Source organism: Cydia strobilella, chromosome 15 (genome assembly GCF_947568885.1).
Source record: "Cydia strobilella chromosome 15, ilCydStro3.1, whole genome shotgun sequence".
Lineage (NCBI taxonomy): Eukaryota > Metazoa > Arthropoda > Insecta > Lepidoptera > Tortricidae > Cydia > Cydia strobilella.
Window position 1 is genome coordinate 9,918,020 of NC_086055.1, and position 23,650 is coordinate 9,941,669.

The window sequence follows — 23,650 nt, forward strand, 5'->3', positions numbered from 1 at the left end:
ATTTATTATTTTACAGGACCTTTATACTGTTGTACATATCGGCCCTATAATTAAGTACGTTGTTCGGGGTAGCTCGTTAGGCGGCCTTTCCGATGAGGCGGAGATGAGAGGAGAGGAGATTCTCACCAAGAGCATGGGTTGTACCTACCTAATCTAGCGTAGCCGAGAAGATAACCAATGCTCTGGTTGATTCCCGCTCTTCTCCTCTCATCTCCGCCTCAGTAGAAAGGCAGCCTTAGGCTCGTCAGGGAGAGCTGCTTTTATAATTATAAAAAAACCGGCCAAGTGCGAGTCGGACTCGCGCACGTACCAATATCTACCTATTGTTTTTGTATTTGTTGTTATAGCGGCCACAGAAATACATCATCTGTAAATATTTCAACTGTCCAGCTGTGTGTATCGCGGTTCATGAGACAGACAGACGGACACTTAGTAATAGCGTCCCGTTTTTATCCTTTGGGTACGGAACCCTAAAAATAAACGCCGTAACATATCTGTCAATGAAGTAAGAAACTTTCAATATCGTAGTAGGTAGGTATTCGATTTTCAGGAAAGGACCCATTATTAATTTACGACTTGCGGTGTCTTCAAAGGCCTTATGTTAAAGGTGGATATGACAGTTCAAAGACAAGATAGGTGAGTCCAAGACAATGACCATCACTCCTCACAAATATTTGCCTGTCAAGGTGTAATCTGGCCCTAATCCATGGATCACTGTAATTCGAGCGAGCTCATCACACAGGCGTCATTTTGATACAATTTGAAGGTTATTGGCGTATAAACCGAGAAAAAACCTTATCCTAAGCAATTAAGGTTTACGAGTTAGGCATAATATAGATATAGGTAGGCATTAAGGCTGCAGTTTCGTACAGCTGTCTGCAAAATAATAATTAGCAGTTTATGAAAAAGAGAAAATTACAGACAACATAATTTTGTATGGTTTTTAATATGGTTGTGTTTTCCGTCAGAAGAATAAAGGATGACTCACGTTAGATCGGGCCGTGTCCGGGCCGGACCTTCCGGCGCTTCGTTTTCTATGGAAATCATCACGTGATCACCTGTCATGTCATAGAAAAGTAAGCACCGGAAGCTCCGGCCCGGACACGGCCCGGTCTAACATGAGTCATCCTTAAAGTAAATTATAAAAGAAGAGGTAACCCTTTATTTGTGGGACAATATACGATAACAAATTTATAACAATTAACAATAGGTATCTCAAGTATCCTGGAGGGGCGGATAGGAAGGAAGCGGGGTAGAGGAAAACCCAGACGCGGCTTTTTGGATCAAGTGAAAGAGAAGGTAGGGGTCGTGTCGTATCAAAAAGTCAAGGAGCTGGCGCGGGATAGGGAAAGCTGGAAGATACTCCACCGACAAGAGAATAACTCTTAAGTTAATGATGATGATCTCAATAAACTACCAAATGTTAAATTATAATTTATGTGTAGAAGTTCAACCCCTTCAAACAACCTAATAACAAAAGCAAATAAGTAATAAGTTGCAGCCATAAAAATACGAATGAAAACTGAAAATAACCTGTCTCCATTGTTAGCTTTAAAGGTATAATTAATACTTTTTTAATACTGCACGAGCCTAAAAATTACCAGATTATCTTGAACTGTGGATTGTAAGACTCAGGTAATTTGGTACGGGTCAAAAAATGCTGGCTGCATCATGTGACGGTGTTCTAGATGTCGTGGGGTTTCAGTTAGCGCTTTGGTGTCGGTTTGTGACGAATATAATTATAAAGTTTGATGGACCAGGAGATGCTTAAAAATGTATTTATCATTTATTGATTACTGTCTATAATGAAAACTAAAGTTTCCTGTATTTTGCTTGGGAAATAAATAACCACGGTATAGCACGGCGAGAATTAACTTTCATGGGACAATAATTATGTTCGTGTCATTGACTATATATTAATTCGTAAAGACGGGCCTTACGGGCACCAAGAATGGTGAATGGTGTCAGTGACACCGCTGTGCACGAATGCGAGCCAGGCTTGTAGTCCAACGCAACTAACCAATTCCACCGAATACACACCACACCACAGGCACACCAAATGAGAATGTTCGGTCGCAATTATATGTTTATATGAACGCCTATCGCCTATCTTTACTTTTGAAATCTTTGGTTCATATTTGATAGCTTTCAACTGTTAGTTCAAGGATGTCAGTTGTCCCGTTTATGCCAGTCTATCGCAAACATTCGTGTTGCAACCTCTTTCTTCATTTATCATATAGCAATCAAAACAATAGGTATCATACATAAACCTAAACTACGGGAATGCCGCTGTGAAGATATACTTAGTTTTTTTGCAAAATGATTTTTTATGAAAGTATCGTGCAGGCAAAGCTCCCGGGCTAGAACAGTCACTCATTCGTGTCGCTCCGAGCCCTGGCCCGATCACGACTTTGCGACACATCATAACATGACAATTAATGAACACCGCCAAATGGTCCCGAGGAAATCACGAAAGAATGGCGTGAACATGCTAGCCTTGCTGCTATTGGAAAGGAGATGGATTTATCAACAATATCATCATGTATTTAAGAGCTGGACTCATGTCGGTGGGGCAATGTCCATTAATTTGATTTGTGCAATCTCCTTTACTTCCTGATACGACACGGCGTTTACTTTTTTACTTGGTCAATGATTGTTCTTCTTGGCTTCTTTCTTTTCCTCCTTGCTTCAACTTTCACCTCTATACAGTTGTCTCTTTATTTATACATAAAAAAAACCTTATTCTTACATTCAAATAATTAAATTTCCGACCCATTTTGTATTTTGTCACAGTTGACACTACTACTAGAGAGAAGAGAGAGAGAAGGACAGTAGAGTAGCAGTAGTGAGAGTAGTGTTCTAGAGACCATGGAGACTATACATATAACTAGAGACTTTCATATTGATTGTCACTGTGACAAGGTACGAAATTGGTCGGAAATTAAATTATTTGACTGTACAGTTCGAACACCAGTATCCGTAGCACGAGTCACTGACAGTATCAACACTGACATCTCGCTCGCACTGGCTCGCTGGAGCAGTGGGATTTGGGGGCAAGTGGGAAGTGTTTCGCTTCATTAAAACTTGCTTTAGGAAAAAGGATTTAACGAATAGAAATTGGTCATAACTAAATTAATATTTTCCGTTAAAAGCAAAACTCGTATACCTATTTCAATGGCAGATTCCTAAGTTTCAATCCTTCTCTTTAAACTATGTTAGTTTCACATAACTGAAGACAACCTAACGAAACCTAACACGGTAACAATCAGGGGTTGGTGCTGCAGGGCATGCCAAGGCCTTAAAGTAAATGTAAGCAAAATCTGTTATATAAGAAAAGTAACTAGGGTAAACCCTTCAGTGAATGAACATCCCCGTGAATGAACAAAATCACGTTTTTTTGCCTAAAATAAGAAACAGAATAAAATAAATATTTAAGGGGGGCTCCCATACAACAAACGTGATTTTTTTCCAGTTTTTTGCGTAATGGTACGGAACCCTTAGTGCGCGAGTCCGACTAGCACTTGGCCGGGTTTTTTCTTATTAACAACTCTATTTCCTAGGCAATGGCAACCCGTGATAAATTTATTTTCTACCAGTTTGAATGTGACTGGCGTTTGAAATTTACGTGTTTCTGGATCTGAAGTTTTGTATGGAAAAATTAGATCCTAGATAAGAACAGTGTACGTTTGGAGCAACATATGAAGTGCTTATTTAATGTTTATCTGAACAAAGTTTAGTTATTTGGTTAGATTAAGAGTTAAACCTTCTATAAATGTACACTTTGTCGGCGTATTATGCGATTAAGTCTTTATTTTTTTTTATAGTCCCATTACTGGCTTGTCAAATGTTCTGGAACCAGTTAATGAACGGTGTGTCCATTTAATGGTAATTATGTTCATTCACTGGGTTTTGCGGCGTTCATTTACTAGTTTTTATTTTCATTCGTTTTTGGGTCGTTTTTGATAAATTCTGCTTTAACTCAAAACCTATGAAAGTAATTAAAGATCGCAGAAATTCTTTCTTATTTATTAAATGAGGATTGACTAAATTGCAGTTAATTATTTCAATTATTAACGAATGCTGAGAAATGATTTTTCAAACTTGGATAATTGCTTAAGTGTTCATTCACAGGAGGTCTTACCCTACTTAACATAAAAAGACCGAATGAATTGGCTCTGGGAATCTGAGCATGGAAATAAATTTTTCACCACACCAGCTGGTAAAGGCTCTCTTGATTGTTCAAAAACCGGCAAAGTGCAAGTCGGACTCGCGCACAAAGGGTTCCGTCCCATTACACAAAAAACGGCAAAAAATCACGTTTGTTGTACTGGAGCCCCACTATATTTATTTCATTCTGTTTTGAGTATTTGTTGCCCCAACATCACCATCATCTGTGAAAATTTCAACTGTCTAGCTATAGCTATCACGGTTCATGAGATACAGCCTGGTGACAGAGAGACGGACAGACAGACGGACAGAGGAGTGCGCAACCATTTAGGGACACCCCTGGTATGTTGTCGGAATGTTAAAATGTGTTTTTTTATTTTGATTGCATTCCGTATGTTTTGTCTCTCATCACGGGCGCACGCGTAGGTATAGCACATTTATATAGTTTGTCAAAGGACTGTCTCATTTCAAATATAGACGGAGAGAATCTTTGTCTTACACTAGTACTAGCACCCAAAAGAAAAGACAATTTGGTTTGACCAACTATAGAAAATATACTAGATCTTTTGACGCCATTTTTCATAGCGCTAATAACTAGACGACGACGCTTTTTACACGACTGCCCGAAAAAAGGAGTGTATTGTTTTCAGCGTTCATGTTTTTAAAAGACACAGTCTGCCGACTGCGAGCGGTGCGGTGCCGGTGGTAGAAAGCGGCCGTAGTCATTGTACTCATTGTATGCTGGGACAAAACTTTTTGTATTTTTTTACACTTAAATTTCGTATTGTTTTTTTTTATATAAATATTGTTTTTTTTGTCATTAAATTTTTTTTAATTATTGTAAACGGCGGAGGCATATATTTATTCAGCTATAAGCTATGCTCGCGAGCATGGAGACTGTATAAAGGAGCCAAATCTCTATGTATGAAAAGTGTCCATCAAAAAACAGTAATTAGGCGGCGCCACCATACACCGAAATACTACCAAAAACGACCTACGTAATTTGGTCGGGTTATTTGTTGCCTTATATGGTTCATGTTATACTCATGTCCCAGAGCCTAACTAGCGCCACCGGAGAGATTAGAAACTATTATTTAAAGCTTAACGCGGTCACTTTTACAACCAATTCTGCCATAAGAGATTTCGATCCTTTCTATACCATCCATACTCGCGAGGTCTACAGCTTATAGAGCCACTAGTTTTAACTTTTTAGATTAAAATATTTTTCGTTAAGCGCTTCACACACCTTACTTAATTTGGTAACTGACGACAGGGACGCATGAATACGTAGAAGCGATATGTATATATAAATTGGTCAAACCAATTTGTCAGTAAATAAGAACAAAAAAAGCAATACTCATCCTTTTCTTTTGGGTGCTGCTGCTAGTACTAGTGTAAGACAAAGATAGTATGATTCTCTCTGTCTATGTTTGAAATGAGACAGTCCTTTGACAAACTATATCTCTACCGTGTCTAACGTATAGCTGCGTCCCTGTCTTCAGTATTACTGAATGAAGTAAGAACTTTATACTTATCACACGTTATTTTAACTTATTCAGTAACTAAACGCGTTTGACAACTTCAGTTCTGTGACGTTTTGGACACATTGAATCCAAAGCGAATAGTGCTACAAGAAATATTAAACTCTAATTTATGTTACTGCAATTCCAATCTTAACTACAAGTGATAAAGATTCTTTTAGTTTGATACATCCCATAAAATTCCTCAGAAACTTAGTATTACTCTGTAAATCTAAATAGTTGTGCTCGGCGATTGTTCCCACGTCTCCAAGCGTAAATTTCATTTTAGTTCCTAAATTACCACATTTAGAACCTTTCACCTTCACCATGGATTACCAAAGCAGGCAGCTGGCTGAAGACTGCTTCTTACGGGAGCCCGTAGATGCACGAATAAGGTAACCTATATTTCACAATGTTGGTTCAATAATTTAATTCAATTGTTCATAAATATATTATAGTAAATAAAGTTTTATACTATCATCCTAGTTTTTTTATAGTTTTGTGCTAATTGTCGGAAAATTTGTATTAGGATTTTGTTACAAATTTGGCATATGAATAAGTGTGTAATGTTATCTGTATGTTCCATTCCTTTTATTTTAGAAAAGTCAAAGAGGAGCCTAAGGAAGATCCACACCCGCATCTTAAAGTGACTATGCAGACGGTCCGCTTGAACCCGGACTCACAGAAGTTAATTCTTGATACATTAAGGTATATACATGGTCCGGATTTCAAGCTTGGCAGTGCTAGCCTTTACAAGGTAAGAAAAGGCAATATACTAGGTTTTTAACCCCTTGACTATCACAGTTGGCCGTAGCAAACAAAAATGATAAAGTTTAATACATTCTTATAAAGTTAACAAGGCGTTGTATGAAGATAACATACTTTGCCCTATAACCACAGACATATTCTCAGAGAATGACCCTATTCTACAATGTGGAAGACCTGATAAAACTGAATGACGAAACTATTAAGTGGATTTATTCTCTGCAGTTAGATTTATGATTTCTGTTATCTGTATATTACAGTGCCATATGATTAATTAAATCAATAAATACTTATAATAAAACTAAACTATTGCTAGAAGTGAGCACTAAATTTAAGATTATTGTATCCTAGTTCTATAAGAAATAAATTCTGTGAACTATGTTGTACCTATTGTAAGACCTGTACACCACTTTGAGAGAAAAAAGTTTATATTTTTATATGATCACTATGTTGGCTCAAAAAATTGCATTTACTAGTCAAGTTTCTTTTTTTAATGTTTACTTGTTACTGATTCCAGGATAAAGGTACAAACCTCAGCAACAGGTATTGGATGGAGCGAGGCAACCTGGTGGTGCAGGGAGGCTGCGACTACTCGCTGAACAATAAACCTGACATTGAAACCTCTGAGGCTCGGCTTAGAGCATTCGCTTTGGCTAAGTTGGAAAAGTATGTTTTGCTTGGCTTTTAATTTTAATTAGATGTAGATGTAGTGTAGGGATGCCCAGCTGGAAGCAGGCGGGCTGTCGATCACGTGTCGTGTTCATTCAGCCCAGTTCCCTGAAGTTGGAGCTGCAGGTTACTGTCCCGGCGACATAACCTCACTGTTCTCCTCAAATCTTCTTGTTTTCCTGCAGAACAGAAGGACATCTTTTAGTTCGACATCCTTTAGTTCATTCTCTTTCAGTGTGTCTCTACCGAATGTATTATATTGCGTTGCCGCATACATAATGCACTCTGCTAGTAAGTGAAAGCTAGTCTCCTCCTTGTGACAATGTGGGCAGGAGGCGTCTCTACTAATATCCATTATCTTAAGATGTCTGTTGAGGGTGTTATGACCTGTAATAATACCTGTCAGCCCACGGATTTAAATTTCTGGGCTTCTTAGTTACGGTCAATTCACGAAAGCTGGCATGAATGGAATGAATGAGTGAATGGAAATATCTGTGTGTATCAGGTTAACCAATAAAATTGTGACACTGGCTGTATACCGACATATGTGTCAGTCACACAATGACAGATATAATTCGTTTCGTTCATTCCATTCGTGCCAGCTTTCGTGAATCGACCTGTAGTTACTACCCATGGTAATTTTGTGTAATTTTGTTTTCGAATAATCCGTTCGATACGATACGCCATTTACACTCACGATTTTATCGTAAGTTTTTGTTTCAGGTATCATTTTCACAAAGCGCACTGTTCAGAAGCATTGGAAACGGCGGCGGAAAGCGTGGAGAAGGCTCTAGAAACACTCTTTTACGAGTATTTCAAAGTAGACCTTCAAAACAAACCTGAAAATGTCCCTACACCAGGAGAACTACTCGAAATGAGAAATGACGAGAAAGCTGTCTTAGAATCAATATACGAATCCAGCTTTAGACTTAAAGAAAATAATGTGTGGAATCTCAAATTAAGTTTAGATTATTTGACGAAAATGTACGAAAGTAAAGAAGTCGAAGCGCCGAAAACGAAAAAGAACATTAACTACAACAGTAATTTTAAAACGAAGAAAAAGGAAGTTTGTAAACTGTTCTTAAAAGGCCCGTGCCGATTTGGTGCTAAATGTAAGTTCTCTCACGAAGTCAATGTAGAACCAGCAAAAGAAGTAGAGAAAGAAGAAAATTCCAAAATTAGCTATGAGTTAGAGATCAGGTTTCCAGAAGACACTTTATATCCCTATGAACCTCCTTTACTTTTCTTTAAAACGGAGGTCAAAACTAGCACAATACCTGATTTGACTTGCTTACGGATAACGGCAAGACTAATAGACGAAGCAAAAGTATTGGCACAGGATGGTATACCCAGTATATACTCATTAGTAGAATTGTTAAATAATGAAGAAGATATATTAAATTTTATACAATTTGATACTAGAACTTTTCCAGAACCATCTGACGCCCTTTTCCCTCAATTAATAGAAAGTTCTAATGTAGATAAGAAAAAACCGTCTCATTACAAGAAAGGTGACGTTAAAGACAAAAGGGCTAATGTTGATTTTGAAGAGGTGTTAAAAGAGAACACGGATATAGCGAAACGGTGGCTGGAGAAAAGAGATAACAATAGGTATAACAAAATGATGTCCGGGAGGAGAAAATTGCCTGCTTGGCAGAAAAAGAATGAGATATTGAATGCAATGAAGAAATCACAGGTAAGTGTTTCTATCCTATCCTATCTACTAACGCAACCTCGACGCCTCGCTATCGCTACCGCTCAGAGTAGTAATTAAAGCACAGTCAGAGCGACAACATGATTCAGACAGTGAAAAATTAACTAAAAATAATTAAAAAAATTAATTAATTTAAATTATCTATGTGTAGGTACGATATATGATAATATGATATTTTCAGTCTCTTTTCGGTGAAGGAAAACATCTAATCTCAATAAGGCGTAATTTTCTTTCTGAATTGGAAGGTCATAATATGGCAGTCGCGTGATCATGTGCTGTGGCAAAAAGCCGGGACAACGCTAGGAAGATGTTGATCAAATGCGTCAATAAGAAAAAGGATTTTTTTTAACAGGTAGTAGTAATAAGCGGTGAAACCGGTTGCGGCAAGAGCACACAAGTCCCTCAATACATCCTGGACGATTGGCTGGACAACTTCAACAAGGGTGGTCGGGAGCATGTTGAAATAGTGTGTACGCAGCCTAGAAGGATATCCGCCATTGGAGTCGCGGACAGGGTAGCGGAAGAGAGGGTGGAAAAAACTGGACAAGTTGTGGGGTACCAGGTATGTGAACTATTATAGACAAATGTTATGCATAGATTGATTGTATAAATTCAACAAGGGTTGGGTTAGGGATTGGAGTTGCGGACAGGGTCGCGGAAGAGAGGGTTGAAAAGACTGGACAAGTTGTGAGGTACCAGGTATGTCAACTATTATAGACTAGTATCATGAATACTAGTCTATAATAGTTGACACAGTTATAACAATTTGTGAGATAACCTCAACAAAGGTCGGGATCATGTGGAGCTAGTGTGTACGCAGCCTAGGAGGATATCCGCCATTGGAGTCGCGGACAGGGTCGCAAAAGACAGGGTGGAGAAGACTGGACAAGTTGTGGGGTACCAGGTGAAGTGTGGGGTCCCGGAGGGTAGCGGATGACGTATAAGTAATACTCGCAACGGTCGGATACTAATGGTTTATTGTAATAAAATGTGGGGTTTATATAGGAAAGCATTTCCTGTGTCTTCTACACTAGGTTTAAGTCCAAGGTTGCGGGAAATGTAACATTATTTTAATGCTTGCAATATCGGATTACATGGTATCATATTACATTTGGAAAATGAACAATTAATTTATTAAATCTATTCGCGGTGGGTGGTCTCAGCTGTTGTGAGTCACTATATGCTACACAGGTATGTCGACTGTTATAGACTAGTATCATGAATACCTCACAATTTGGGAGATAACTTCAACAATGGCTGGGAGCATATAGAGATAGCGTGCACGCAGCCTAAAATTATATCCATTGGAGTAGCGGACAGGGTCGCAGAAGAGAGGGTAGACAATAACATAAAGCGTTTGGTATATAATCATAAATATATTGTATTAGGCCTATTAGATTCGGGTTTATTAATAATAAAATGTAGGTTCTTGATCTTATCAAATATTATAATTCTTTACAGATACGCCTCGAAAGCAAAGTATCATCAAAAACCCGTCTAACCTTCTGCACAACCGGCATATTGCTACGACGACTCGAATATGACCCTCAACTCAAATCCGTCACGCACATATTGGTAGACGAAGTTCACGAACGATCCGAAGAAAGTGACTTCCTTTTACTAATTCTGAGGGACCTTGTCAAAGTGAGGAAGGATTTGACGGTCATACTCATGAGCGCGACTCTGAATGCTGACCTGTTTTCGCATTACTTTGAAAAGGTTCCGGTGCTGGAGATACCAGGTTCTTGTGCATTTAATACTTATAAGTAATTCTTATAACGGTTGTATTAATTCTTGTCTATCTGTGGTGCTGTTAGATACTAACATCGACATTCTTAACTGACTACTTGTAGGCCTTAATGTAGTTGCAATAATGATCACGAATGATTAGTTAATATTGTAAAGATGGTACAACCAGTAATTTATGGAATTTTTTCCAGGTCGAACGTTTCCCGTGGAGCAAATATTCTTGGAGGAGATTATGGAGTTATCTAATTACGTCTTAGAAGAAAATGGACCTTATGGGCGGAAGGTCAAAAAAGGTAATTATTTATCTTTTTGGGATTTTATTTACACTTAGCTGTAACATAACTATAATAATTATACTATAACTACACCAAATTCGCATAAATTTTGAATAGTTCGCGTAGCAAAGTCCGACCCCTTGCTTACTTTGAAGTAACAATAAAACTTAACTTTTCAATACAAAACAATTACAATTTATTATTGTATTAAGAAAATTGTGTTATAAGGTGCGCTCACATTTGGCGAACGCACCGCGAATGGATCGCTTCGCGAAAGGCTAGCTTACTGCATTTCAATTTCGCTAGATATGCACGCACCGTATCCCATTTCATTTTATTATAGGTGACAAAGACAAGAGAATCGATCTCGAAACAGAGCTAGAAGCGTGTGACGTCCGCGCGTCCATGGAGCCCCCGAAGACGTCCATTCGCGACGAAAACCTCACCGTGGCCCAGGTCGTCGCCCGGTACCCGAAGTGCAGCAAAACCACATGCAAGAACATGTATCTGATGGATACTGAGAAAGTAAGTATATTATCTCTTTTTATTATATATTAGGAGACAAAGACAAGATAATCGACTTTGAAACAGCTAGAAGCGTGTGACGTCCGCGCGCGCAGACAGGCAGACACACTTTCACATTTATAATATTAGTATGGATGGGCGAGGATACCCGTCTACTGTCAAGCGGACTGTTAGTTTGTGAAAAACGTTAACAATTTGCGACTATTCAAGTTTCAGTTTGTGTGGATGACGCCTTACTGACGGCAAAAGATGCAGCGTTAGAAAGAAATACACTAGGTAAAACTTAATTACCTAATAAATATTTCAGGCTATATACGTCCCACTGCTGGGCACAGGCCTCCTCTCATGCACGAGAGGGATTGGGCCTTTGGATTGGGCTATAGTCTCCATGCTAATTCGGGTTAGGCAAAAATTAAATTAAGGTTATTATAAATTGTCCTCAGATGAACCTAGAGCTAATAGAGCACACGTTGAAGTACATAGTCGACGGGAATCACAATTGGCCGCGAGAGGGTGCCATCTTGATTTTCCTGCCCGGCATTGCGGAAATCATGAGTTTACACGACCAACTGGCTGAGAGCCATACATTTAGTCCCAAGTAAGTTTTTCATAATTTATAATGGACACAGTTCTTATATTTTGGTATTATACATGAATATTGACATTGTCTATACAAAATAGTGTTTCTCCAATGTCGCCAGATGGCGTCACTAGGTAACGCAGCAGATCTCCGTTCCATTCATTTTATTTGGCGCTTTTAGACCTCTGGTCAAAATAACTCAATAGATGGCATTAAATACGGAAAACATTGCATGTCCATGTTGTTTTTTGTCCATGTTGGGATTTTGAACGTCATTTTCATTGAATTTTTTTAAATACTTTTTCAGTAAAGCTTTCCAACATTTGAAAAATACATGTTTCAAATTTCAAGGTCATAATCAACGGTATAGGCTATGTTTCGTTTGTCAGTTTCTAAGCAAAGGAACTTGCGGGCAGTATGTATATAGAAGTATACATACTGCCCGTGACTTCGTCTGCATGGAATGATGGTTTTTGTGATAAAAACTATCTCTATACAAAAATTTCATTTGAACCGGTTCAGCAGTTTAATCGTGAAGAGGTAAGACAGATAGATCTTTCTCATTTATAATATTAGAAGAGGTTTAGATTCAGGTTAGAGTTTTAAAATCATCTTTTCAGAACCGGTAAATATATCCTAATACCGCTCCACTCTACGCTGTCGAGCGAAGAGCAATCCTTGGTATTCAGCAAAACTCGGCAGGGGGTGAGGAAGATAGTGCTGTCTACGAACATCGCTGAGACTTCGGTCACCATTGACGATTGTGTGTTCGTCGTGGATTGCGGCAGGATGAAGGAGAAACGGTAAGAGTAAAATTAAAAAATACCGGTAATTATATTCGATACCTTTACGTGTATCCTGGAGGCCTTTGATCTCAATCATTTTGACATCTCTCGCCCATTTACCGTGATCGCGCTTGCATTTATATTTTGTGCGAGCGATATGCGCTGCGAGTTAACAAATCAATAACAGATTTTTAAAGTTCAAAAGCCGCTCTTAATACTGGTAAATGTATGTCTTCTATTTTTAAATAGACTAAATACTAGTTGATTAATACCTGCAAAAATACATAAATGTGGTAATAATATTATGTGTTATGAAAAAGTAACATTTTTCCACCGCGTAAGTTTCAAAGATACTTAAATGTAGTAATAATAATATGTGGTTTGAAAAAGTAAGATCTTCCACCGCTCCATTCCATTCCATCTACAAGTTTCACGAGGAATAAACTGCTACATACAATTTTTAACATCAGTGTATACTTACATCTCGTTACTGGCTAACTTTATCCTGAAGCTGGTATATACTCGTCCAGTCCAGTTAAATTAAATTGATATTCCTACCATTATACACTTTTATGATTTAGGTACAATAGCTACTAGCTACAAAGCATTCTAAACGGGTCTATGCTTCCCATCAAGTTTATGACTTTAATTATGTCAAACAAAGGGACCCCTTCTAAACTCTTCAATCCTTTTTCTCAGATTTGACTCAAACCGCAACATGGAATCCTTAGAGCTAGTCTGGGTTTCCCGCGCCAACGCGAAACAGCGTAAAGGTCGCGCGGGCCGTGTCATGCCCGGCGTGTGCGTGCACCTTTATACTTCACACAGATACCAATATCATTTGCTGGAGCAACCCGTTCCGGAGATACATAGAGTGCCGTTAGAGCAACTGCTGCTTAAGATTAAGATATTGCCGCTGTTCCAGAATATGAGCGTGCATGAGGTTTTAGGTGGGTTTGATTATATTGAGCTTTTTGTGGTGTTTAGATACTGTGTTTTGAATAAGTTTAACTTCATTTTAGGAGCTGTGTTCAATCACAATATAGTCTTCAACTTCTCAAATAATTTTTACGATTAATGGCTTTTGTGCGAGCGGTCGCCTATTGTGTACCATTGAGTCTGAGCGCGTGCTACGGCGCGTGCTATTGTCAGAGACAATGGTACACAATGGGCGATCGCACGCACAAAAGGAACAATGGCTTTTGTTTAACAGATTACCGTCTTAGACGAAAAAGTCATTTGAGAAGATACAGACTATACAAACAATATCATTACCATGCCCCGAAAAATTGTAAGACGCGTTAGGGCCTGGTTCATAAATTTTAGCTATTTGCGTATGTACTACGTTGCGTGTGTGCCATAACCGCATAATATATGGACATAAATCGTTATCTACAACAAATTATCTAAATATTATGTTGAAGCAGTCTAGTTGTATGTATGTGTCGTTAAAAAACTATGTTGACAAAATGGAGTTATTTTACAGGTTATTTGCCCTTTTTGACCATTATTTAAATTTAGATTTGTAATTCACAGGCAAAACGATAGAACCGCCAGCGAAACCTAGCATTGACAGCGCCCTCTGCCGCCTACAAGACGTCGGAGCCCTCGACAAATCCTACGGCCTTACACCGCTAGGAGCACATTTAGCAGCATTACCTGTTGATGTTAGAATAGGAAAGCTGATGCTGTTTGGTGCTATCTTCTGTTGCGTCGACTCGGCTCTTACGATGGCCGCTTGTCTTAGCCATAAAAGTCCATTCGTCTCGCCCTTTGGGAAAAAGGTTGGTTTATTAAATAAGCTGAGCGTAGTAAGAGCGCCCTCTGTCGCCTTCTAAACGTAGGTGCTCGTAAAAGTCCTACGGCCTCACACCACACCTCTAGGAGCTCATTTAGCAGCATTACCTGTTTATGTTAGAATAGGAAAACTGATGCTGTTTGGTGCTATCTTCTGTTGCGTCGACTCCGCGCTCACGATGCCCGTTGGTTTAGCCATAAGAGTCCGTTTGTCGTGCCTTTTGGGAAAAAGGTTGGTCAATAACTGTAAAATTAGCAGTGGTTGTGTAGTAACAGCGTCATAAAAAGGCTCCGTAATGTTTGTGCCTTTAACTTCACAACTCAAAAAAAAAAACCATGTTATACCATGCAGATTTTGCATACAAATATGCTACAGTACAAAGTTAAAAAGCACAGCACCGGACGTCGCTCCGAAGTGCGGAGCAGTGTGATAACCGCCTTAATGTTATTGCTAAAATATCAACCTTGACTGTACATAATTGTACGTACCTACATCTGACGATAGATAGATCAGATGATAATTAGATACATAAAGTATTATTTTCTTGTTCAAACAGGGTGAAGCAGATGCCAAAAGAAAAGAATTTGCGTGCTCAAACAGCGACCAATTGACGACTTTAAGAGCTTATAGGGTATGTAATCTATACTACGTCATATACTGTAGGTATTACGTCAAACAGTTTTTGTTTCTTATCTGTGCCTTGTCTGGCAAAAGTTACAATCCATTTTGCCGAATTTTTATTATTATTATTCAGAGCCCACTGTGTCCCACTGCTGGGCAAAGGCCTCCCCCCTCTTTTTCCACTCGTCTCTATTTAGTGCTATATCTGGCCAGCCTCTCAAAAGTCCAAGTTATTTTAATTAATAACGATTATTTGTACTTCCATAGTATCGATGGCAATGGTTTATTGACTACTAGCAACAATACAAAAACTCTATTGCACACCACAAATAAATAGCTAGCTACGTCATACCTGTACCCTCACCATGAGTTTTACGCTAGCGACTGCGTCAAATCAAACGCGGTGTACCTCGCTTGCTCCAATGTCAATACGAGGGAGATACCTTGTGAGATTTGTGAGTTACTTTATGCAGTCGCTAGCGAATGTGTCAGTGTTAAACTCGTGATAAGAATACTGTTATTTATTTTTAGAAATGGCAACTCGCGTTGCAACGCAGCACACATGCCGCTCTAGTGTTTGCCAGCGAACATTACCTATCTCACAAGACGTTGCTCATGTTGGGAGACATCAAACATCAGTTACTAGGGTTGCTGGCCGCTATAGGTTTCGTGCCAGACATGCCAGACTTGAGGAAGAAAATGAGGAAAGACTCAGTTGCTGCTCTCACTGGACAACAGGTGACATTTACAGTTCTTCTTTTGATTGGTCTTTATAAAATACGAGCTACCGCCCGCGACTTTGTCTGGGTGGAATGATGATGATGATTAGTAAAAACTATTATATGTCCTACCACGGGCCTCAAACTATCTTCGTGCCAAATTTCATCTAAATTGGTTCAGCGGTTTAAGCGTGAAAAGGTAACAGACAGAGTTACTTTCGCATATAAATAATATAAGTAGGGATAACGATGGCCTTGCCCCAGATCAGTATGTCATAAGACTTATTACTGTGGAAGTAACTAAAGTAAACAAGACGATTGTTTTTATTTCTAGTTAAACTCGAATGGTGATAATGACAAGCTGTTGGCAGCCATTTTGTGTGCAGCGTTGTACCCGAACGTCGTTAAGGTATTTTATACTTTTTTTTGTCTCTAAGGTCTGAACCAGAAAAACTATTGTACAATAGTATTAGCAAATCCGTTTTGACAGCTCGAAAAAAGAAACTGATTTGACTAGTAGTCAACTAGCATGTGACGTCACAATCAAATTACTTACTCTTTATAGTTTTATACGGGTTTTAAAATATAAATTGTGTGTAAAAATAACTGCTGTCTACGTTTCTCTATTAATCTTCAGGTGGTTTATTTCTTGCATGGTGTAAAATGATTTATTGTAAATACAGTCAAATACCCTATGAGAGTATAATTATTGATAACAATGAAATCAAATTTTATAATAACCTCTAGCGTCCTACCTTACCAACTAGGGAACAAATCAAATTATTTTATGAAATATTTTGATTTGTGTTTTTTAAGTAGTCATACTACTATAGGTATACATATAAATTATAAACTGAAATAGATATCATACACTAAAGAAAAAGTGACCAAGTCCACTGGTGGCCGAGGCGGGAATCAAACCCGCCGCCACCACTGACTTGGTCTCTTTTTCTTTAGTGTATGATATCTATTTCAGTCCTACTTTACAATAAAAATTGGCAGTCTGAATCAATGGTATTAGAAAGGCAATAAGATTTAATTTGTTTCATTTTAAAATCGAACGAAACAAAAACAAAAGCAATTATTATTAATGATTGGAATTTCATTGGAGGGAGACGTGGGACGCTAAAGGAACCCTAAACTAGTTAAAAGTTTTGCGAATGTTGCTCTTTCTATTGAATTAAACGTAAAAAAAACAACATCTACAAAAAAAACATTATTTTTACATTCGAATTACAGGTGCTAACACCAGAAAAGTCCTTCCACATGCAAGCCGGCGGCGCTATCCCTCGCCAGCCGAATGCCGATGAATTAAAATTCAAAACGAAAACTGATGGTTATGTCGCGCTTCACCCTTCCTCTATCAACTCGAACGTTGGCTATTTCAACAGCCCGTATCTAGTGTATCAGGAGAAGGTGAAAACGTCGCGAGTTTTCATTCGAGAGTGTTCCATGGTACCGCAGTTGCCGCTCGTTCTGTTTTCTGGTGAGTGAATTTGCGTTTTATGTTTAGGAATGTAAGGTTGAAATTCTTTTTTTTTTATTTGATAGAAGACGGAAATACAAGCGTGTCAGAGTGGTCAGAAACGAGATAACGAAAAGAATTTTGACCCAATAGGGAATATTACGCGAAACTCTGCGAAGGGTGCGCCACTACCACAATCTGAGGGTCTATCGCGAAACAAGAAAATTGAAATTTCGTTATTTAACATCTGTCACTTGCATATTCGAGCGATAAAGAGGCAGATAGCGAAATTTCTGATTCGCGTTGCCCGGTAGGTCCTCTGTAAACAAACCGCCTTGTGGCATCAATGTCATATTTTATTATCTCTGAAAACTTGTCAAAAACCTGTTATAGGTACAGTATGTATAAGTTACTCTATGGTTTACTTAAAAGGCTAGTACTGCACTCTGGTAGCAAAACATTGCAGTAATATCCTCTATTACACATTATTTGCTCAAACATGAACAGTTGAATGTTGTATGCTGTCTTAAAATTAAAACGAAATATTTTTTTTAGGGTGCAATCTGTCAGTGGAACTGCACAACGGTACATTTATTGTATCCCTTGAAGATGGATGGATCATGTTCCAGGTGGAGAAACATGAGGTAACATTAACATTTACAATATTTAACGCATTTGATCTTGGATATACCTATAACCGCTAAAACTCTTTTTCATTTGTGTGAGAACGCATCCATAGTGAATGCAACCTAATATGCGGTCTCTATCTCACCGGACTGTCTCGCTCTTGTTCGCGTCTGTCTAGCGTAGGTTAAGATAAATGGCCGACTGATTTGTAAGGATTAAATAATAAAGTGCTTGTTAATAAATCGAGTATCTTTCAAACATCACAATTTGCATACTTATTTCCAACTTTTTCTTCAATGGAGAAAAACTGGATAATGTATGTGGTATACACTGCAATTTACCTACATATTTTGTCATGCATAAAAACACAGCAAATCTTACTATGGTACAGTCAAGTGTAAAAATATGGGTGCATTAGCTTACTCAAAAATATGTCCCATAGTTCCTAATTCGCTAACATAAGAGCTAAGTGACATATTTTTGAGTATGATGCGTGCACCCATATTTTTGCACTTGACTGTACAAAACAGAAAATGGTTGAAAACTGTTAGTCGAGAATTATTTTTAAAACGCCATCTAGTTGCCCTGTGTGCAACATCAGTGTTTCGTATGACGTACTACTTACTGATGGCAACTGCCGATGGTTCTGGTTAAAGCTAGTGTCGATAGATGGTGCTGTTATATAATTTTATCATTGTTGTATTTTATTATTTTTCTCACCGATTTGAACTATATTTTCAGGTGGCGGAAATGCTGAAAACGATACGAGTGGAACTTATAAACTTACTCGAAGAAAAAATTAACGATCCTTGTCTGAATTTGTTGAATTACGAAAAAGGAAACAAAATTATACAAACAATTGTCCAAGTCGTCACTAAAGATTAAAATGAAACGAAACTGCCATCAATATTGTGATTAAAATTCTCTTAGATGCTTAAAGTGTTCAAATTGTTACCAATTATTGTTTTGGAAGTTGTATTTTTATACTGTACCTACTTTCGACTATTGTATTATATACGTACCTACGATTATTTATTAAACGTATAACGTCGTGAATCTAAATTATCGCAGAAATTGGACTACATGAATTTCTTGTAAGTTCAACTAAACTAAATACAAATATCTCTAAACTGAACTCTATACATTGTCTCTATATAAATCTGAGTTTCTTCGAAATAACTAAAATCGTTGAATGCTCTAGAGTCTAGACGAGTCTAGTGTACTGTACACTCACATTGACTCCCTGCTGGTACTATTGTATATGTATAGGTACCGACTTATGTAAAATTTTGTTAATAAAATGAAATACATATTAATTACTTGTAACATATATTATCCCTATGGTCTGTTATTTCTCTTTGTTGGTAATGTACGCTTCTTAATGCAATATATTAGGTACCGACTAGAATTGTTTTTATAAGTAGGCAAATTTTATATACTTTATGAAATAAACTATTTTGTTTATTTAACGGTTTTTACTCGTGAGAAATAAACCATTATTTAATTTCGCCCGGAAATATTAAATACACAGTCTAACCTTTTTTTGCACAATATCATCATAAGTATCATGACAATATCAAAGGATTCTAAAGCATGATGTAGGTACGTTATATAAGCTTTTTTTCTCGCCTACATAAATAAGTAAAAAGGGTCATCTCATAAATCTGACTGTTATTACTTGGTCAGCACATTAAAAGATACAAGTGTCCATAACCTAGAGACATCGCTTACCATTGGCCCATATACTTTGGTCTCACAATCATCGAATAAAGAAAGCTCCATATATAATTCACATTTCAGTGTCCCAAAATTCATAACAAATAGATACACACATAATTTTTCCTCGCTTCAATTTTTTACCTGTGCCCATGACAAACCAAACAAACGTGCTACAAATCAAATCGCGCCGAGATTGTTCTGTGGCCGGTGAAATATCGCGCGCATACATCATATCGCGAACGGCCAAGGGACGGAGGTCCTAACGACTGTAAGGATGTGGCCCAGCGTCTACTGAGCGTTTCATTGCCAGTATTCAAAACACAAACGATTTCACTTGAAGTAGCCGTGCCATAAATAAAGAAGGTAATTGTATGATTCCAAACATATTACCTACTCTGTATATCCGGCCTGATGTGGATATATTTTAGCGAATATGCTGGTAATGGGCATGGCTTGTATTATTTTGCGCTTACTCTTTCAGTAGCGAGGACCGAGCGAGGAACGTCGTCGGTGTGACATGCTTACCGACTTCCCGTCTTTTGATATTTTCTACAAATTCTACTAAAACAATTTCGAATTAATAACCCTCATAAAAATAAGCACCTAACACATAAAAGAAAAATAATAAAGAAACGCATCAATCATTAGAATTTTATATTTTTCTTTTTTGACGAATAAAAAATTCAAAACCGCTCCGCGTCTCCCAGGCCACAGTCCACAGCAATATTTCACCTCGCGGTAAAAAATTGGAAAAGGCTCCATTCGCGGGCGATTCCAATAGTGTGCACTACACGGTAGTCACGGTACACGCCGCAGTCGTAAAACGCACGCGGGTGGACGTGATGACTTGTCCCAAACAGTTTGTTCCAAATTATTTGAGGGATTCCCATTTGATTTCAATCCCTTTGTCCCCTTCTGCAAGAGTATGCCGCCTCGTTACCTCTGATCTTATTAATCTAAGTTATGTTGTAGACTGCGATTTGTTTTTTTTATTATTATTTCAATATACATATTTTGACATTAGATATTAGGTATAAGCGCCACCTGGAATTCACTAGCGGAACTAAACCTTATAGCTTTAAAAAAGTGTTGACGATCGGTATCGAACTGGAAAGAACGAAAAATAAGTAGGTTCAATGTTATAATAGCTGAATGTTATTTTTTTTTACATGAAAAACAACAGTTTTACATAAAAAAAGTATGTTTTTGAAATATGGTATTATGCGCGCCATCTGTAATTCAATAGCAGAACTTAATCGACGATTTTAATCTGGTTTCTGTTCGGCGACAGAGATGGCGGTGTTTATATCCAATACGATTTGAATTCGATCAGAACTAATTAGAAGTTTGAAGAAGGAAAAAATACCATTGGATTATTTTAAATCCTAATGATTTTTATTCGCCAGTTACTCAGTAGAGGAACCAGTTGCATTTCCGCGAATAAGAAAGTTATTGGTAGGTAGTAGATTCTCCGGTTAATTACATTGTCAAATGTAAACCTCGAAATCATTTCAAATTAATACGATTATGAAGTTGTAAAACATCGAATCAAGTTCTTCCACAGTTTACTCAGTCCGAATTACCTATCTTTTTTTTATTAGCTTAATAACAATAACATACTGCAACACACAACAATATCAAACTGCACGCCATTAACTTAGTAAACTGGCTAGAGTAGCCAGTCGCATCGCCCCAAACTTTAAAAAGCCGAACTTATTTTATTGAATGGCTCGGGGGTTATTGGTACGCCCGGCACGTTGGCATCGTAATTGGCACATTTGCCGAACGGGCCGCTGGCTAACGCTCGGGCTCGTTCGGATTAGCGGGAAAGCATACAAAAATGGTTTTAGATTTGCTTATAGGGAATAAGTACAGGGTCGTTATGTATTTTTCATAATTTTTTGCAAGTAAGTAGGTATTTATTTGATATAAGGTGTCCGAATGTTGCTTAAGAACTCTTTCTATTTACAATACGGATAACATATATAGTCTGTCAAGGGACTGTCTCATTTCCAACATATACAGAGATAATCATACTATCTTTGTCTTACACTAGCACTAGCACCCAAAAGAAAAGGATGAGTATAGTTTTTTTGTTCTTATTTACTGACAAGATTTGCTTGACCAACTATAATAATCAAAGGTCCCACATATCCTGTAAAATAAAAGTATTTAACAACAGTTTTTAAACACTGGCATCATTTTACTGTTAGCAAAAGAGTCTCTACAATTATAAGGTTAATGATAAAAATAATTATTATATAATTTATACTTCATCATCATCTCTCATCTTCTTCATTTTTATTTATATTTCATCTATGCCTGGTAACGAAATAAAATTTTTGTATTTTTTTTTGTATTTTGCACTAAGGAGTAGTACCTACGCACATCCCTAAGACAACACAACAGTAAACAAATCCACCCAAACCGTCCTAAATACCATATTCAAATGCCAAAACCCGTATCACAAAAACCCATCCGTTATTATCGCCAATTCGGCGAATAAATCAGGGTCTGCCGAATCCGGCGATAAATTTCGGCGAACCCTGGTCATCGCCGACCCTAGCGTTAACCCGTTTGGACCTTTCCGCTAAATAAATCCCTTATCTGCATACGGCAAACCTTTCCAGGGTCCGGCTTAATAAATTCAGGTTGGGTCGAGAGAACTTTCTTGGGGAATGTGTATAGAGATGATACAATAGAATTTTGAAGAGTTTCGTAAGTTAGGTGTAGTGGTCACAGATATTTTCAAAAAGGTCACTTCTGTGGATTACTATAAAACATAACGACACTGGTACATATACAACATCGCGTTTTTGTGTTGAGTCTCAAGCACTGCCCCGCCTGTAAGGTGCAGCATAGATTCCTTTAACTTTGCGATGTCTACAGGACTACAGGAAAGACCGAACGAGTTAAGCATTTTATAAAAAGTGTATTTTTATTTTATATTATTTTTACTTAACTAGTAACAAATTGAGAATTAACAGTAGGTATATATAACATACCTAGGTATTACATTATGTCTCCTACGTTTGTAACTTAACAACATCTGACCCACAGATAAGACTTTGAGGCAGTTTTTATTTCATGTAGGTAAATTAACAATTTCTCAACAAATAATTCATTCCCTGGGATTAAATTTGAATACTTTAGCCTCTTGAAAGTTGGCACGAAGTTGATTGCAAACTTATTCCGGAATGCCTTATTAGTTAGGTAACTACCAACCATATGAATGTCTTTGAATCAAGAATCAAATGTTTTGAGTGTTTTGTTTTGCTTTGAAAGTGCGCGTCGCGCTCATAAATTAAGTATATTAAAATTAACCCTTTATAATTAAATCGTAAAAAATTACAATGAATTATAATTAAATAGCTAGTGTATAAAATAAAACTGGATCTTTATTCACACGTTCACAGCTCTTACGAGGCTACTCAATAATACGTTGCCATTTTTCGTTCGTTTGTATATCAATGCTGAACGAGAACATTTTAGTAGTATCTAATCGCACAAAACAAGTACATAAATAACACAGAGAGAATACTGTAAATTTGTACAAAGGCGAACTTATCCCCATCATCCATTTTGTAGTTTTGTTTAAAAAATAATAGTAGTTTTAATTTTTAATACAATTTGTTACAAGTCACAGTAGGGTTGTCAACAACGCCCAAAACTTACACTTGACTTACTATATGACACGCCAGCCCACCAGGTAGTACCAAACTACTAACAATGGCGATGTATGCAGCTCGGGTGCGCACGACTCACCCCTCGCCCCTCGCACCCTGCTCTATTGCCCTATCTAGACGGCTGCTTTATAGACTGTTGGCGGTATTATCCACTCGGTATCCAGTCCTGAGGCCTGCTCATTTGGAAGGCGGCCGAGCGTCCCGAATCAATAGTAATTCTGCGGGTAATCCTTGGCCCTCTGAAAAATACATAACTCAGCTGCGCC

At 37.8% G+C, this 23,650-nt stretch overlaps 1 protein-coding gene across 2 annotated transcripts; it reads left to right on the forward strand.

The window, feature by feature from the left end:
- The first annotated feature begins 5,898 nt into the window (after positions 1-5,898).
- Positions 5,899-19,443, forward strand: LOC134748022 (putative ATP-dependent RNA helicase DHX57). 2 transcript variants are annotated; one of them, XM_063682732.1, is made up of 19 exons: positions 5,899-6,082; positions 6,288-6,444; positions 6,970-7,118; positions 7,845-8,817; positions 9,188-9,281; positions 9,624-9,739; positions 10,297-10,576; positions 10,776-10,877; positions 11,203-11,384; positions 11,828-11,982; positions 12,585-12,767; positions 13,449-13,699; positions 14,286-14,533; positions 15,104-15,178; positions 15,700-15,906; positions 16,222-16,296; positions 17,127-17,373; positions 17,908-17,996; positions 18,721-19,443. In XM_063682732.1, the coding sequence occupies exons 1-19, from the start codon at positions 6,015-6,017 to the stop codon at positions 18,862-18,864; spliced, it is 3,795 nt and encodes a 1,264-aa protein (XP_063538802.1). In that variant the 5' UTR covers positions 5,899-6,014; the 3' UTR covers positions 18,865-19,443. The 2 variants fall into 2 exon arrangements, with proteins under 2 accessions (XP_063538802.1, XP_063538801.1); XM_063682731.1 differs by lacking the exon at positions 9,624-9,739 and having other exon boundaries at positions 9,188-9,397.
- The last annotated feature ends 4,207 nt before the right edge of the window (positions 19,444-23,650 follow it).

Coding starts and splice junctions, on each gene's coding strand:
- LOC134748022 (XM_063682731.1), top strand. CDS start 6,015: ATGGATTACCAAAGCAGGCAGCTGGCTGAAGACTGCTTCTTACGGGAG. Junction 10,878..11,202: donor TGGGCGGAAGGTCAAAAAAG/GTAATTATTTAT, acceptor ATTTTATTATAG/GTGACAAAGACAAGAGAATC. Junction 13,700..14,285: donor GAGCGTGCATGAGGTTTTAG/GTGGGTTTGATT, acceptor TGTAATTCACAG/GCAAAACGATAGAACCGCCA.